This window comes from Carassius gibelio, chromosome A10 (genome assembly GCF_023724105.1).
Source record: "Carassius gibelio isolate Cgi1373 ecotype wild population from Czech Republic chromosome A10, carGib1.2-hapl.c, whole genome shotgun sequence".
Lineage (NCBI taxonomy): Eukaryota > Metazoa > Chordata > Actinopteri > Cypriniformes > Cyprinidae > Carassius > Carassius gibelio.
In genome coordinates, this window is record NC_068380.1 from 4264671 (window position 1) to 4283355 (window position 18685).

Here is an 18685-nt window from a genome sequence, read left to right on the forward strand (position 1 = left end):
TTCCATAGTAAGGCCTGTACTTTATTAAATGAGTATGAGAACAAACTTGAACTAAAAATGAACAAGAACTATATGACATCATCACATTTGTTTTCTTAATTACCTACTGACCGGGAAAAACACTGAATATATCCAGTGAAGAATACTTGGAGTGCATTGAAAAGGTTTGTTTTTTTCCATTTAAACTTGAGTGAAAAATAAAATGTGCTCTACTGTAAAAGTAGTTTTTTTTTCATATTTTTTAAAGAAGTCTATTACTGTTATAACACTGTAAAAATAGTGGAATATTAATGCAATTTAAAAAACAGTTTTCTATGTGAAAACATGTTAAACTCTAATTTATTTCTGTGATGCTCCGCTGTATTTTCAGCATCATTCCTCCAGTCTTCAGTGTCACATGATCTTCAGAAATCATTAAAATATGATGATTTACTGCTCAAGAAACATTTCTGATTATTATCAATGTTGAACACAGTTGTGCTGCACAAAATTTTTAAGGTACGATTAATTTTCTAGAATTCGTTGCTGAATAGAAAAATCTAAAGAACAACATTTTATTTAATTTAGAAACATTTTAAATGCCTTTACTTTTGATCAATTTAATGCATAAAATTATGCATTTCTAAAAACCCCAAACTCTCATCTGTATAATGCGATATTTAAATTGCATGACCAATAAACAACACCAGGAATAGCGAGAGCTTGCATATTTATTCAACTACAGCTTAAATTGCAAAATTACGTGATATATACCTGTGCATCCTTATAAAGATGACAAGGCTAGACTTCATGTTTTATACACCAATCATACACATATTACAGAATAATTCAACACGGTATAAGCTATTTACAACACAGTTGGCATATCTAATCTATGAGAAGAAACGGCGAGGAGGAAGAGCATGCGATCGGTCAGCACTAAAGAGAGACTAGAGCAAGCTGGGAGAAGTGGGAAAATAAATGGAAGACTAAGAAACTAGCGTGGGCTTTCCAGTCGGACTCTGAATTGGGATTTTTAAAAGTCTGTGAACTGGAAGCAAAGACAAAACTGCAAATACCCAGTGATGATAGCGTGCTACTTCAATGAATGAATATAAAACATTGGGTTCTCATCCTAAAATCCATGAAACTCATGTACAAATCCAAATGCATTGGTTTTACTGCTACATGTTTTGCTTTTGAAAGTACATGTAAGGATCTTGTGCTTTTTGTCCTTGTTAGACTGATGTAGGATGATAAATCTCTTCTGTGCATGTACACTATGTAGACCACCGTCACCTGGGACCATGCACGGCAAAATACAACAACGACTGCATCCGCAGTGTTTCTGTTTGAATGTGTCCTTGATGTATTTGTTGAGTTCGTCGCTCAAGAAAATCGTAAGGAATCCCGTCCTACAAGTATGAGAGTTCTTCTATTGCCTGAACTAGTGTCAGGAACTGTCATTAAAACTTTACATTAAAGGGTTAATAGTGTTAAGAATTGCAGTTTTGTGATTGCTCCGACTGTCTATAGTTTCAGAATTTGGCAAATAATCCTCTTGGAGTATAAAAAACTAAACAAAACACCAACTCTGCTTTTCTGTCCAATGAGAAAGCCACACAGAAACAGCGAGGGGGAATAAAGTCGACCCGATCCGAGTTACGACAACCAGACAACAAAGAAACCAACACCTCCTCCGAACATGAAAGTATAAAATCAAACCCATCTGAGCTTCCTTACCCAAGGAGCAGATTAAAGTCCAAAATAGCACCATTCATCAGTGTCTCAAATCCGTGGCAGCATCTCAGTCACTTACCACAAGGAAACAATGCATCTCTACAGCTACTTCTAAATCACAACGTACATGGTTACACTTTAATATACTGGCAAAGCAACACACAAATTAAAAAGCAAAACCTAACAAGCAAATTCAAAAAACAAAAACAAAAGATGAACTCTGTAGCTTTTCTAGTAACAGCGTGAGAAGTGGGGACTCTTAGCCTTAGTAAATACTGTAAGGTGTGAGTACTGAGTGACGTGGACATGGTTTAGTGATGAATCCCAGTGTTTCTGGGAGTCTGATTTTTGGGAGTGATAGACTGAAATATTGGGCGATAATGTCAAAAATAACCGAGTGGTTAACAGAAGTAATAGTTTTGATTTCCAAATACTTTTTAGAGAAATTTAAGTTGCATAAAAATGTATTTACATTTAGGTCTCATTTGCTTTTTTTTTTAAATTTCATTATAAATATTCCAGGTGTATAAATCATTTTATTAATAATTCAATTTCATGAAGTCAATTTCCATGATAAATAATTTTAGGATTCACTGATATTTGAGCATGCTTGTTACAAAAATTAAAAGAATATCAGTCTTTCTACTTATAAATTTCAAAAATAATTGCAATGTGTTACTCGCCTTTCTTTACTTCCAGTTTCTGGTTAAATTGTTGGTACACCAATTTTTTTATGTATACATTTAATTTCTAAGTGAAGATTGTTTCTCCACTTTTTATGTAATTCACTGCTAAGTGAAAATTGTTTCTACACCATTTTTTTTTTTTGTGAATTTAATTGAAGGTTTGAGTGAAAAAAAATTTGTACACCAGTTTTTTAATGCATTTAATTTAAAAAATAGTTTCTACACAAATTTTTGGGTGAATTTGATTGAATTTTTGAGTGAAAAAAAGTTTGTAGACCAATTTTTTATTTTATTTTTTTCTAAATGAAAATTGTTTCTTCGCCCATTTTTTTTTGGAGTGAATTAAATATTATTTTTGAGTAAAAAAAAACTGTACACCATTTTTAATGCATATAATTTCTGGGTGAAAATGGTTTCTACACCAATTTTTTTGTTAATTTTTTTATGTATTTAATTTCTAAGTGAAAATTGTTTCTTCTCCCATTTTTTAGGTGAATTTAATTGAATTTGAGTTAAAAAAAAAATGTTAAACACCAATTTAGTTTTTCTGTGTTGGAACCCTGACATTGGTATCGTCCTTTAAAATCAAATATTGTCTAGTGTTTTTCACAATGCATGTCAGTAACGGTTGACATTTCTTGATGGGTTTGTTCACAGGAATTCACAGAAATATGAAAGAGTCCAGCCGTGTAAAGTAGAAGTGGACAAGTGGAAGACGTGCCGCTGCCGCCGGACCCCCGAGGGCCCCCTGTGGGGTTTGCAAACACAGACATGTGGGTCTTTAGTGAAGCTCCAGTCTGTCAGGTCTGTCTCGAGGTGCTGTGTGTCTTTACTGCCGCCCCCTCCGAAGAACATATCATCAAGGCTTAGAGTCCCAGGTTTTTCTAAAATGTTATTAATCACATAGATGGGGGAAGAGCCCCAGCGTCATAATTCATCTGTACCGCTCACCATAACCATAAAAAATAAGGATATACATGATTTAGGAAATAAAAAATAATATACATGAGGATACAATTCCCCCAGAGGGCCGTTCTCTATCCTGCATCAGACAGAAGGAATGTCGATCTTTCGTGGTCGTTCCTCTCCGTGCCTCCAGGTTCAGGAACACATCCGTCAGCTCTGAGGAAGTCAACACACAATAGAGGGAAATCACTGAGCGCTCGGGATGCTGGGACATCATCAACACTGATGGACTAAACCTACCTAATGGCATCCCCCATTGCTCCTGTTGGTGTCATGTTGAAGAAAGAACCTGCAAGACAGAGAGAGATTTTTAATATCATCTTATTATTAATATTAAATTCACCTATGGAGAAAATGAATGGACACAGAACTATTGCACACATTTTTGAGATGCATGCATGAAGTCTCTTAAATTAAAGGTCATAATCTCTGTTCTGAAGCAACATTCATCCTCCCACATTCCTGCTGAGTATACTCAATGCAAGCCTGGAAAAAAAAATGCACCAATGCAACCACCAACAAACATTGACGCATATGCATTTCTCTTCTAAGGCAAACACACATGTTTGCATTTGCTAGCCAGGCACATGCCTTCCATTGCACATTCCCGACTGCAGCTTGGAGCGTTTCCAAATCCAGTCAAACGAGGTCACTCTTTCCCCCGCCTCAGCCTGCCATACTGAGCACGCATGAACCCGATGAACCCACCCGACTGCTGCAGAACACACCGACGGTGGTGGATCCACACCCCTGCCGAACCCATTCCAGCTCACATCAACCTACACTCTACTATACACACACACACACATCCTCTTTTCACTATGCAATACTAAGCAAATCCCAACATAAAAGAACAACTCCTAAAACTGACCCTAACTGCATGCATACCAAAAAATGTTTGCAATGCAAACATGATCTAATCATTTCACATGCTCTCTATGCATGCAGATCCGTTATAAAAAAGACGTCTTGGAAATGCATGATGCTGAAATCAGTCTGGAATCAAAGGAGACACGTCTCTGTCGATGCCCGTATGCATGACTTCATCATCATGGTGTCTAAATTTAGGACTGTGCCGTGCATGCAACTGCTCTGGAGCTCCCTAGACAGTTCTGATCTATCACACAGATATGTGGTATTCCTGCTCCGAGGATGAATGAGGAGGAAATGCTGAGGGGGGGGGGGGGGGGCACCTTGTCCTAACATGAACTAAGAAATAAAACTGGCATCGAGAAACTGCAAATGCAGACGCTATCTGGCTTCCCCAAACCTTCAGACGTGCTGATGATACTGAAAACAGGTTAAACCCCACACTTTAGTTCAGATGCATCAATAACCCAGATAATGCTTTAAAGCTGTGTGTGTGTGTGTGTGTGTGTGTGTGTAGGTGGCAGACTTGGGAGAATACTGTCAGTCTGTGTCTGGGTAAAACAGTACATTCAGTTCTTGCAGTGAGCTGCTGCTCTTTAACAGTCTTCAGCATGTTTCTATCGTTCATGAATCCGAATCTAGTAACGTTAGATCAAGCTTAGACTCTCCTGTTCACCAGCAGACAGAACAAAGGAGGCGCTGAGACATCAGCACATATAACGTTACAGAGCCACTTTCCTTATTCCTGTTTTTCGAATGCAATTCCCATCTGTCAGGCTTTTTATTGTGAGCTGGGTACAGTCTTGAATTACGAAAAACACAATAAACGCATTATCTTCGGAAGAATTGCTGACTAGCGTTAAATTAGTGTCGACTCAACTAACGTGGCTGACTTTTGGCGAACGTGTGAAGGTTTACTTACACATAAAGTCTTTGCTTTTGTCCTTTCGCTGTAAAGTTGCTGCTGGAAAAGGCGTCTTGTGGACGAAAGAGGACCCGAGCAGCAGCCTTGCGGGGCTCGGACACCCCATACAAGGCTGCGGGACTGGGGCGTCAGGATCTCAGCCGCTTCCACTGGCTGACTGCATGTAATATAACTGAGAGCTAATTTTGACCGTGCTGGACCGGGGCCAAGCCCCCCATTCCGACTCTGCACTGCAGTTGGGTTCAGACGAACCTATGATCACCCGACGATGGGCGGGATCTGCGAGGCTCCGCCTCCTCGGAGTGCGGCGCGGCGCCATTGGGCAGTTAAAGTATGGCAAGCCGAGTTAACATTTAATGTAATGCTTATTTTCAAGCTACAAGTCCTTATTTTCAGCTACTACTAGTATATATTCCATTAAGTACCAGGGGTGCAGGAAGATGTTTTAAGCCTTGTCCACACTAGGGATTGCATAGACGAATCAACTAATCGACTTCAGTGTTCTGCTATGACGTCGACTAGTCTCCGGTCCTATAGAGGGCGTAACAGGATAATATATCCTTGAAGCAGGGGCGTAGCAAGCTTTTCAAAAGTGTGGGGGATGGATGTGGTTTGTTTATAAACAATAAAAATGAAGAATACATTGACAGAGGGGTAAAATGCAGGGCTTAAAGTTCTCTGGCACTTTGCGGGATTTTCGGCTTGCAGCGTTTGGCTGGGAAAAAATAATCCTACATTAAAAAAAAAAAAATCAGAAAAGGGGAGAAAAAAATGCACACACAAAGTTTTTTCTCTGGTGGTATAAATAATGTAACAATTTACTGTTTTTAAACATTAAAATAATATTCACTTTTCTTTCATAGTTCTTCAACAGGTATGCAAACAATATCCCAATAATAGCAATTAGCATTAGTCTAAAAAACAAAATATAATAGCGAAAACACTTGACATGTCAACAAAACGATTAACAGAACATCTGAGCGCAGACACAGAGCGGCCAGAGAAACGGAGGAGGGACTGTAGTAAGGCGTTTGTGCAAAACTGCGGAAAAACTGCAGAAAACGTGCGGGTGTCGAACCCTCTCACCGGGAAAAGTGTGGGTGTTAAAACCCCCACATCCCCCATGGGTGCGACGCCCCTGCCTTGAAGTACCATTTCCAAACTTATAAATACTTATAAATTATAAATAAATGTATACTCCGAAAGGTCCACAAGACATGTGTGATTATATTACCGGATGCTAGAAATTTGAGGAGAGAACGCACATTCTAAATAGATTATTGTACAGGCAAGTTAATCACTGTTCTAATCTAATGTGCTGCTGCACTGTAACGCACACACATAGGCTATAGAAAGTAGCTCGTGCGTCATGTGTAGATCGCTCACGCAACGAATCATTCAGCGTGGAAATGAACTGTCAATGCTGTTCTGTGATTTCTCAATAAAATAAGTTATAAACTGAAAAATTCAAGCATATATTTGTTAATAACTAAATCCCACAGCGTCACTACTACTAGAGAGACACTGCCATGTAGAAATAATTCACACACACAATCGCTCTCATTAATGCATTCAGATAAATGTAATGTTTAATGTGCTACTTTATCTGTATCTGATTTAGAATGAACAGAAATCTGTGAGAAATCAAACAATCCAAAGGCAAAAGAACTGATGAAAAAATAGCTGTTATGTGGGCAGCACTGTGTCATATATCGGCGACAAGTGTGTCACATATCGGCGACAAGTGGACTTCAAATCGACTTTCATCACATAAAAGTCGACTTTAAAAAATCAGAAGCTGTTCAACCCTTAGTCCACACAAATGTTTTCGTTTGGAAACACATCTTTTTTTCTCCATTTTGGCCTTCCATCCACACTGAGATGGGGTTTTTAATCAAGGAAAACTGAGCTTTTTGAAAACGATCTCCAAAATGGATAAATTTGAAAACATGAGGGGAGTTGCATTTTAGATCAGACATACAGTCGTGAGTGTGTGTGACCTGGACGCATCAGTGAATGGTGAATTATTTTCATAAATAAAAAATGTCAGAAAAACGTCTCATGTCTATTCCATGTGTATTATCTGCAGTGAGCATTTTTTAGGCTTTACACATGAGCAGAAAACAAATGCAATGTTTTTTGATGTTGCAGTGTGGTTGAAGCACTTTTGGAAAATGCTTGAAAACGCTAGTGTGGACAGAGAGCATTTTAAAACGAAAACGCCATTTTCAGATGTATCTGGATTAATGTAGACGGGGTGTAGGTTGGGGGTGCTGTACACATGGGAGGGGGTATGGAGGGTGGTTCACGCGATAGAGCTTATTTACACTAAGTGAAAATAGTAGTATTTTTTAGATATATATACTAGATTCTATTTATACTTTTTTTAAATAGAAGGATATTATGATAATTACTTTTTGCAAATAGTGGTAATTATCTGCACCTCAGCATTGTAATACATCATAAAACAGTATGCAATTTATGTATTTATTTCAAATAAATATATTGATTTAATTCAAATTATTAAATGGATGCCTCCTAAATGGGGACAAAAGCCATAGACCTACCCTAACCCTACCCAATACTTTATTTTCAACATTGCACTTATTTTTTTATTATTTCCAATAGTTGCCCACATAAAAACAAACCACACCTATGTTAGGTACTAGGGATGGGAGAAACACACCGTTTCTTTTAAACTGCTGGGTGTTTCTAAATCATGCAATCAAAATGATCCCCCTTACCTAACCCCACCCCTAAACCTACCATCACTACAATGTAAGCCAATCAGGTATCATGCTCTAAAAATACCCTGATCTGGTAACTCCCATTACTTTCCTGTTGAGACCTTTACTTGTTTCAAAGCTTCAAATCAACTGAACCAATTGTTTTGAAGGACTTGAAACACCACACTATGGTGATGCCTGCTGGTCAAATCTGTGTAAATGCAACAAAAACTCATGCTAAAACATGCATAAAAAACAATTACATACCCAATGCAAGTGCTTTCTTGAACGTCTAATATATTAAATGCAATCAAAATAATAAAATACCATTCAAAATAAAGTCTCTGTATAATATATGTCTTTAAATAATAATTATTCATTTGCAAGGACTTGTTTTGCTTGTTTTATGGAGATCTTGTCTAAATAGGCCAGTAGAGACTATTAACTATTATGCATCCTTTTATTACATAAATGTCTCATAAAAAATGTATACAAATTGATCAAACTGTTCCAAGTATAAATATAAATATTATTTATTAGAAGCTGGTAGATATATATTAGATTCAAGTACCAATTAAATAGACACTAGAACTTATTAATTAGACACTAGTACCTATTAAATAGTTCCTAGTAATTATTATATAACTACTCATTAGATACTAGTATCTGTACTTATAAGGTACTAATACGTCTTTCAGTATTGACTAGTAACAATTCTGCTGTTACTAGCAACACATTTCAATTGATTTCTATGTCATTCAGATATCAACTATTTAGTTATGACTAGTGTATTACAGTTGTGACTAGTACATATATTTTTATATACTAGTAGTTATTCATTAGGTACTAGTACTTATTTTAAATAGTATTACCTATTAAATAGATATTATTTACATACTAGTATCTATTAATTAGATACTAGTTCTTCAATAACTAGTATTTATTTATTCATTTGCCATTAACTTCTATGGGGATCTGTCATTTAGATATCAACTATTCAGATCTGACTAGTAGAAATTCCAATAATGAGTAGTAAATATTTTTTTAAGTATTCATAAGTATTCATATATACTACTTAGATTCAAGATTCAAGATTTTTATTTGTCACATACATGGTTAGATGTACTAGTGGCTAAAAATAAGTACTAATAGCTAATGATTAAGTACTAGTGTTCAATGGAATAAATACAAGTAGCTAAGAAAACAAACACTAGTACCATGAAAATAGATACTAGTACGTTTTTAGGATTTAAATGTTATTACGGCTTGCCATAGTAAATGTTGTCCGATGAGTCACAAAAGAACTTGGGCTGAGCATAGACTGGGGCTGAGCTTCCAGTTCATTTTTTTTATAGCCTTCACTCGCAAACTTCCCTCGGATGTACGTCATTGATTACGTTGCATGAGTGTTCATTTCTGGCGGAACCCTTGGAATGGCAAATAGTGAAGAGTCAAAATATGAGCATTGTCTTTTAGACCCACACTACCTTAAAATGTACGGGACACTAAGCCCCGCCCATTTAGGGGTGATGAATGTTGTGCTATCCAATGAGAGCCCAGCAATGTACATGTGCTTGAATTCGATTGGCGGACGCCTAAAAAGTCCGTTTGTGGTTGTGAAACTGACAGTTAACGGATTAAACATTTAAAAGAGACAGTGCCACATTTCTTTTTTGTTGTGAAGCATAGACGTTTATATATTTATGATGGTGAAGTATGAGACAGCTTTTATTTTTTCATTAAATTATTATTGCAGTGCATCTTAGATTAGAGTGAAAAAGAAAAATTAAACAACTATGATTAAATGTTATTCATCATGTGGCTTCTTCTCCATTAATATGAAGTTTATCAATACATTGTGTGGTAATACATTTATTGGCAGCTCATGTAGACTGGTATTAACAAATAACTTCCTAATTCACATAATTTAATCAAATGCATGGTTATAAGTTGTAAAAAGATTTTAGAGAAAGTTTTTAAGAAAGTGGCTGTATTGCAACTGGTCCTTAATTTTAATTTAAGAGTTTTATAGGACATAATTTGTCTTTGTAAAGAGAGACACTTTCTTGTCCTGTCTAGCTAAATTTATCATAATGCACTGTTTTGTGTCTAGTGTGTTTATGAACTCTTTTAATGGATTTGTACACCCATGTCTCAGTATTTGTACCGTCTTATAGTCTCTGGTGACACACAAAGCTGGTCAGTTTTACATCTACATCTGTTTTCATTCATTTTTCTTTTAGTTTGAGTTGATCGTGACCCTGGAGCAAAAAAAAAACAGACTTAAGTGTCAACTTATCAAAATTGAGATTTATAGATCATCTGGAAGCTAAATAAATCATCTCTCCATTGATGTCTGGTTTGTTCGGAGGAAAATATTTGTAGATATTAATATGATGTAGATATATTTGGAGATACAACTATTTGAAAATCTGGATTCTGAGGGAACAAAAATCTAAATATTGAGAAAAAAAGAATATTTAAAGTTGTTCAAATTAATTCTTAACAATATATATTAATAATAAAAAATTAAGTTTTGATATATTTACAGTAATTTACACAATATCTTCATGGAACATGATCTTTACTTAATATACTCATGATTTTTGGAATAAAAGAAAAATCTATTATTTTGACAAATACAATGTATTTTGGCTATTGCTACAAATATACCCAGAGACTGAGAAATGTGTTTTTTTTTAGTTAAGTTATCATTCTATTCATTTTTTAAACTATAATAAGCCTGATATACATGCAATTTGTCTGTGTATTTTCCTAAGAATTTAAAGAAGAACAAACAACGCATATAAATTCCTTTTATAGAGGTTAAAGGTACTTGCTTAAAAGCATGTCATGCATGCATCTCAACACATTCAACACACTCATGCATCTACAAAGGCTTCGATCTGAAATCACATTATGAAACTAACACATTATTCTTACATTTATTGTACAGAATTTGTATCAAACAGACAGTTTCCAGGTGATGTCATAAAAGATATAACACACCCATCCATGATTTGATTCAAAACATCTTGTTTCTAGATTTATGAATCGTCTGATTGGTGAAACCCCCCTCTGTAACACACACACACACACACACACACACACCGCTCATTCTGTCACGGTGCAATGGGATCCACATGTGCTTCCAGTTAATACAGACTTGTGTTTAAAACCTTACAAAATCTGTAAGTGTTTTTTTTTTTTTACAATATGAACAGATTTATGAAGCAGAATCATCTTTCAGCATCTGCGTTTATCCAGAGTGACCTCCAGAGATTATTGTTACAGGTTCCTGATGTACCAGTCTAAAAACACCATGATACTTTTTTATCACAATGTATACATATTCCACAGCTCTTTTTATGCGTTATAATATAAATTACAGCAGTGTTATTTTGTGTCATTGAGATACTATTATAGTTTTTATTCACAATTAGAATTAGTTACATTGTCATTTTTATGTTTTTTTATTTTGTGGTATTGTTTTAAATATATGTAATTTTTTTACAGAAGTTCTAGTTTGAGTTAACTACATAAAGTTAATAAGAAATGTTTTATGTTGCAAAATTGTTTTCTTCATGTTTGATTTGAAAAACATTATTATTATTATTATTATTATTATAAAAAAATAGGTTCAAATAAAAAATGAAACAGCAAAACTGTTTCCAGTATTGATAATAAATCAGTATATTATTCTGATTTCTGAAGATCATGTGACACTGAAGACAGGAGTAATGATGCTGAAAAATTCAGCAGTGCATCAAAGAAATAAATTACAGTTAAACATATATTGAAATAGAAATCATTTATTTTAAATAGTAAAAATATTTCACTATTTTACAGTTGTATATTTCTGATCAAATAAATGCAGCCTTGGTGAACAGAAGAAACTTCAGGTAGTGAATACTCATCTAATGGCCTGTGTTTTATTCGCTGCAGTTGCTCGTCTCAGCCTGAAGGGGGCGGAAGTGCGCTCCACTTCCTGATCCGGGAGGCGAAGAAGCGTGTACGCTTGTTTATCCTCGCTTTTTATCTCGAGCTGCAAATTTCAAAGGTATATCAAACTATTAATTCCACTCACATTTCACCTTTAACTGCATTCGCTCACGAGAAAAAAACCCCGAGCTCGTTATTTGCTAATGTTTGTCATTTTGCTTTGAGCAGTTGTGCTAACAAAGGAGCTAACAGCTAATATGCTAATATGATTGTGTTGTAAAACGCAAACATATCTCACTTTTAGGCTCATTTAGGTGACTACTTTACATATTTATAAGTAGAGAGGAACGGGTTTAAGTGGATATTTTAAATGAAATGGTGAATTAAATCTGCGAGATGAGCGATTTTAGCATCGTTAGCAGCTTTCACGGCTAATTTGCATTAACGTTACCCCGTCTTTTTATTCAATGATCAGTAAAAGTATATTTAATATGAACTGATTATATTATGAAATATCCAAACTCATTTATTTACACAGTGAGTCTTCGTATATAGGTTGGTTAAGCAGTTACTCATTGCTTATTAATCAAATAGATTCTATTAAACCTATTCAAAGTAATTTTAGCAAGCCTTCGCATTAACGCGTTAACTGCCACTGGGCCCCTCGGTGGGTCGCCTACGTTTACTTCACTATATTATAATTAAATCCTAATCTAATCATGACAAACTATATATTGTTGGAAAGGTCTAAGACTCCTGAATAGAAATTCTAGCAATATTTTTGTAAAAAATGTGTAGGAGAATTAATAGATTAATTTATGGCAAGAGTGCACCTCAAAAACCTACGTCATAACAGGAGTTGTGACCTTTGTCAAAAAAAAAAGTCGTCTCTTTGTTGCCTTTTTCTCCATCACACTTTTGAAATCATCAGAGATTATATATCACTTGAAAACTTAAAATCTCAAAATTCGTCCTTTGAAATCCATTTTAAATTCAAACATTGCATTACCATGAAAATGGTACATCAAAATCATGTTTTAAGTCATGAATTATAAAAATTTAGGTTTGGATCATGCACATTCAAGTATATGTTCATAAATCTGAGTGACTGTTTACAAGTTTTAAGTATGCTCATTTAATATGAGATGATATTTCCCCTACAGACAAGTTTATTTATGATTCGCAGGCTACAGAGTTCATAGATAGATTGGCAGCATCGGGCCCTTGTTCCTCGTCTGAAACTCATGTGTGTTCATTCTGATTGATTCTCCTTGTTTCTAAGTTTTCAGACTGTGGTCCTGGAGGGTCCTGTGTTCTGGGTTTCTTGAACTCGACATGTACTGCGACCACCAGAGTTAATAGTAGAGTAAATAGGGACTGTTAGAAGGACGGACTAGAGTTTGGATGTTCTGAACGTCTTGACGTGGAAAACGCTGTATTTCCTCGAAGGCTGCAGGTCCAGTGGGATTCAAACCATGTCGGACGGACGGATCTACGTGGGAAACCTTCCCATGGACGTCCAGGAGAGGGACATTGAGGATCTCTTCTTCAAATATGGAAAAATTCGGGATATTGAGCTGAAGAACAACAGAGGCACCATCCCGTTTGCCTTCGTGCGGTTTGAGGATCCACGGTGAGTCGCGCGGCCTCCGAGAACACGGACGAGGCTTTTTCACGTGTAGAACGAAAATTAGGAGCACTTTCCTCTCTTCCTCTAGGGATGCGGAGGACGCCGTCTTTGGAAGGAATGGATATGGGTTTGGAGACAATAAGCTGCGTGTGGAATATCCACGATCTTCCGGATCCAAATTTAGTGGACCTGCGGGAGGAGGAGGCGGAGGAGGAGGAGGAGGACCGCGGGGACGGTTTGGACCTCCGTCACGCAGATCTGAGTTTCGCGTTATTGTGACGGGTGAGTTACTAGGTTTGAGGCTAAACACCGTTACGCTAAAATAAAATATAGCAAGGTTTTTATAGTTAACTATAACTGTTAAGAATTTCTGTCAACTTAAAAATTTGGAAATTTAATTAATGTAACATTAACATAAAATGTTAACTAAAAATAAAATGTTTTATATTTAATAAAATATAGCAGGGTTATTATAGTTAACTAAAACTATTAAGAATTTCAGAGTCGACATTAAAAAATTCATAAATTTAATTAATTGCGAAAAATAAAATGTTTACTAAAAATATTTGTTTTTATTTCAGCTGGATGCCGCGGCAACATTTCTCAATTTCATTTAGTTTATATCGATGTACTAAAATAACTAAAAGTGAGTATAGATTAATAAAAAATTACTTAAAAGAAAATATAAATATAATATTGAATTCAAAATATTAAAATACATTTTAGTAGGATATCAATGATGCTAAAATAACACATAGTTTTACAAACAAACAATAAATAAATGACTTAATGTAACAATTATATACAGTATTTTAAATTAATAATTTAATATTTTCTTAGGATAATATTCTATGTACTTAATGAGTATTAAAGGGACAGTTCACTTCATTACTGAAGAAATCTTCAAAGATTCAAAATTATAAAAAAAATATAATACTTAGTTCATTCATGATTTATTTCTCAATATTATTATTATTTTATTTATCAAGTATAAATTTGAAAGATGTTCATTCATTTGCATTTGTTTGTAAAATAATATTGTAAATAATAATTGTAAACAATTGATTGATTTATTTGTTTATTTTGCATTTGCTTGTAAAATAATACTGTAAATAAAAATAATTATTGTAAACAATTCATTGAAGATTTATTTATCTCGCATTTGTTTGTGAAACAAAACTGTAAATAATAATTATTGTAAACAATTAATTCAAGATTTATTTATTTTGCATTTCTTTGTAAAATAATACTGTAAATAATAATTATTATTGTAAACAGTTAATTCAAGATTTAAGACTGTTTTAATTCTGTTATTGTAATGAATTTGACTTAAATGGTGCCAAATTAAAAAGTGCTCATGTGTCTCGCAGTTTTATTTGTGACTTTGTCTTTGTTTTTAATTCTGTTTGTGGTAACTTTGTAAAGCACACTGGTTAACGGTCGTTGTGTTTAGTTATTCTTTATAAACACATTTAAATAGGCTAATTTGTTTGCATGCAGCCATCTACGTGTTACACAGATGTTTACAGGACTTTTGCATACAGTTCTCAACACTGTAACATGAATGCACGTGTCTTCCTGCAGGGCTTCCTCCAACCGGCAGCTGGCAGGATCTGAAAGACCACATGCGTGAAGCCGGAGACGTGTGTTTCGCAGATGTGCAGCGTGATGGCGAAGGTGTGGTCGAGTTCCTCAGACGAGAGGACATGGAGTACGCTCTGAGACGCCTGGACAGCACAGAGTTCAGATCCCATCAGGTCATTACCGATGAAATAAAAACACAGACACATTCAGTTCATCCCTCTGGGTTTTTTGTAATTCTTAGGTTATTCAGTAAAACTGTTTGTTGTTTGAGATTAATCTCTAATTCTCATGCATTCATGGTTTAATTTTTGCTCTAAGGATGCACCGATACCACCGATTTTTACCGATTATTTAACCGATACTGATACAAAACAAGCACAGTTTATACATTTTTTTTAATCAATGTAGAATTTCTAAACCTGGTCATCACTTTTTTGTGTGATAAACACAATCAACTAAATATAGACAACTTCTTTATACAGTAAAATAACACATGGACAAATATATAATCATAATTTATGACAAAAATACTGTTAGAAACTAGGCTAAAGGATGATTTAGCAATATAAGTCTCTAGAGAAATCATGAGTGCACAATCATTTTATAAAAAGTAGACATTTAGTGAAAAAAAACATTAGATAGTGGGGAGCAAATCAAAGTGGATAAGTTTAGGACTAAATCTGGTGAAATGTTACAAAAAACATAAGTAAATATATTCATATATAAATTAAAAGACACAATGTAGCACAGTAATGAGGTTATGATAGAAAGGCCGAACAAGAAAGACTATTAATAATCTTTCATTGTGCAAATTGAAGAGATTTATTCAACTTTCAGATGATGCATAAATCTTTGACACTTAAGACAAAAAGTTTTGTGCTCCAGGGTCACATATATATATGTAATGAAAATCTAGAATTTTGCTGTTGTAAAAATTCAGAAATAGTTTTTGTCCGGTGTCTTATGACTCCATGGTTTGTTGATGTCTGTGTTTATGAACATCAGCGTTCATTCATCAGTGTCCATTGTTTTTGTCTCAGGGAGAGACGTCCTACATCAGAGTGATGGAGGAGCGCGGCACAAGCTGGGGTCGCTCACGCTCCCGCTCCAGGTCTCGAGGACGATACTCGCCCCCGTACCAGAGCAGAGGGTCACCGCCGCCCCGTTACCGATCGCCCCCGCGTCACATGACCCGTCATAGCCCTCCGTCCCGCCGAGCGCCGCTGCAGCATCACAGCCCTCCGCCGCGACACTATCGATGAGCGGCTGCCTCTCCACAGCCACGCCCCCTTTTTCTTTCTCAATTTTGTAAATTACATTCCACTGTAGGAACCTGAATGGCCTTGTTCACTGTTCAGTTCACGGAGAGCTTGCGGATATGTTAATGATCACGCGGATGATGCTGTAGATGTTTACAGATGTGGTTATGATTGTGGAAGATCTATGAATAACCCGATTTGTCCTTTGTGATTATTGACATGAGGCAACAGACTAAAGATGTGTTGTTTATGATTAATCTGGTCCATTTCATAGACAATGACTTTTATTTTGTTTTATGATTTGAGTAAAAAGCTGCAATTTTAAAAAGTTTTTTTTTCAGGAATCTCCCCATGTGATTTTTCTTTTTTTTTCTTTTTTTCTCTTTTTTTGTATCGTGATTGTTTGAAAACATTTTTTTTTTTTTTTTTTTGCAATTAAAGCATTGAATCAAAGTTACTCTATACGGAGCCATTTTTTTTTTTACAAACTACTGTAACAAATTTAAAACTCAATAGAAAAAATCAAGTCTCTGAATTATTCGTAATAAATTGTGAGTTTATATTAAAGTGCATTAATTTAGAAATGCTTTATTAAATGTTGGTTAATGATGGATTGATTGATGTTAACAGACATCTGATTAACAAATGTTGCAAAAGATCATTAAGATTAAGTAGTTTACCAAATATGGCTTGTTTGTGTTAATGTAGTTAAGAGCTTACATTTTTTATAACCGTTATTTATTAAATTCTGCTGGGCTCTCAATATTTCTTTAGTGAGATGGTTAAGCAGTTGCATATTTAATACATTATATGATTTCTTGTCTTTGAGCCATTGTAATATGCAGTTGGTTAAATCTTTTAATTTCAAGCATTGCTAACAAATGGAAACCATGATCACAGCTGATTAAAAGCATTGCAATGCATTCGTCTAAATGTGTGAGACGCCCCTTTTCAGACTTATTGGCACAATCAAAACTTTTTTAGTTCAATTTTCCCTTTAACAGATTGATTTATTCTGTTTGACTAGACGTCATTATTTTGTTAGACCAATCAGCGCTCGCCAGTGAATGAGATGGCCAATCAAATCAAAGAAGGCGGGGCTTTACTGTTCAAATGAGTTGAACAAACTCTTCAGTTATAAAGATCAGGTAAGATTTACGTTACTAAACATAAGATTGACAGTTGTCTTAGGATATAAATGTTAAACTGCCAAAAGAAACACTGTTCGTTTTTTTCTGTCACATTTAGATGGTTTGAGTGTAAAATATCGGCTGAATAGATATAACGTTAGCCCTTTTCATTACAGGATGTAGCGAGACCAAAAATAGATTTTACCCAGGGGCGGATCTACCGGGGTGGCATAGGGTTGGCAGCAACGAATTAAAGGTTATGGCCCATTTGAAAGTTTACGAGCGCAAATCTTTCGTGATTCGTGATCCCGCTCCGAACTCCCGAACTGATTCAAATGATTTGCGATTCCCAAATTGACTCAAATGATTCGCGAACCCGCTACGAACTCCCGAACTGATTCAAATGATTCGCGATCCCGCTCCAAACTTCCGAACTGACTCAAATGATTCGTCGCTCCGAACTCTCGAACTGACTCAAATGATTCGCCGCTACGAACTCCCGAACTGACTCAAATGATTCGCGACCCCCAAACGGACTCAAATGATTCGCGATCCCGCTCCGAACTCCCAAACTGACTCAAATGATTCGCAATCCCCATAACTGACTCAAATGATTCGCGATACCGCTACAAATTCCCGAACTGACTCAAATGATTCGCGAACCCGCTCCGAACTCTGACATATATTCTCATACCTGTCAAGTATCCCGTTTTGGCCGGGAAAGTTTTGTGTTTTAATTTGGGCTATAACACCTGTCTTAAAGTGTAAGGGATACTGGAGCTTTGTTGGGGTGGTGGGACTGCTCGCAATGGGCGCTGGAAAATTTCCCTTATTTTCAAATCCAAAACTTGACAGGTATAAATGTAATTTAAAAAATAAATTAATAATTTTCGATTTTCAAATATTGCACCTGTCAAACATAGTCTATTTTGCCGTCAATACTGTTGACGGTGTCCTTTATCAGTAGGCTTTAATTCGTTGGTGCCAACTGGGTTGGCAAGGCTTTCTTTTAAATATAAAAAAAAAGTCAGAATTGGGAAATATAAACTCACAATAGTGAGAAAAAATGTCATAATTGCGAGATACAAACCCTTACACTTATATATTGCTTATAATAGTACTTTTTAATATAGATCTCTTAATGACTTGACTATCCTGCTCTATAAAATACACAAAACAAGCCTTGCATAGGAATATTATACAGAGGCTTCACTCTTTATGGTATTAGAGGACTTGTAAATTGCATAA

The 18685-nt window shown here is 35.4% G+C and overlaps 1 protein-coding gene and 1 long non-coding RNA gene across 4 annotated transcripts; one reads left to right on the forward strand and one right to left on the reverse strand.

Annotated features, from left to right (window-relative positions):
• Window positions 1-692: 692 nt before the first annotated feature.
• LOC128020885 (uncharacterized) lies at window positions 693-5431 on the reverse strand. 2 transcript variants are annotated; one of them, XR_008185420.1, is made up of 4 exons: window positions 5164-5431; window positions 3612-3660; window positions 3411-3527; window positions 693-3289 (listed from the first exon to the last, which is right to left on the reverse strand). It is a non-coding gene; the product is annotated as an uncharacterized LOC128020885 (long non-coding RNA). The 2 variants fall into 2 exon arrangements; XR_008185419.1 differs by having other exon boundaries at window positions 693-3527; window positions 5164-5430.
• Window positions 5432-11804: 6373 nt separating this feature from the next.
• LOC128020880 (serine/arginine-rich splicing factor 9) lies at window positions 11805-17240 on the forward strand. Of its 2 annotated transcripts, none has more exons than XM_052607648.1 (5): window positions 11805-11952; window positions 13284-13467; window positions 13553-13746; window positions 15049-15221; window positions 16089-17240. In XM_052607648.1, exons 2-5 carry the CDS (start codon window positions 13310-13312, stop codon window positions 16308-16310), a joined length of 747 nt encoding a protein of 248 aa, XP_052463608.1. In that variant the 5' UTR covers window positions 11805-11952; window positions 13284-13309; the 3' UTR covers window positions 16311-17240. The 2 variants fall into 2 exon arrangements, with proteins under 2 accessions (XP_052463608.1, XP_052463607.1); XM_052607647.1 differs by having other exon boundaries at window positions 11837-11952; window positions 13117-13467.
• Window positions 17241-18685: the final 1445 nt, after the last annotated feature.

What these genes read in the sequence shown, in the direction of transcription:
- LOC128020880 (XM_052607648.1), top strand. Translation starts at nt 13,310, where the DNA reads ATGTCGGACGGACGGATCTACGTGGGAAACCTTCCCATGGACGTCCAG. An exon ending in GTGCGGTTTGAGGATCCACG is followed by an intron (nt 13,468 to 13,552) that starts GTGAGTCGCGCG and finishes CTCTTCCTCTAG; the next exon opens with GGATGCGGAGGACGCCGTCT. An exon ending in GTTTCGCGTTATTGTGACGG is followed by an intron (nt 13,747 to 15,048) that starts GTGAGTTACTAG and finishes GTCTTCCTGCAG; the next exon opens with GGCTTCCTCCAACCGGCAGC.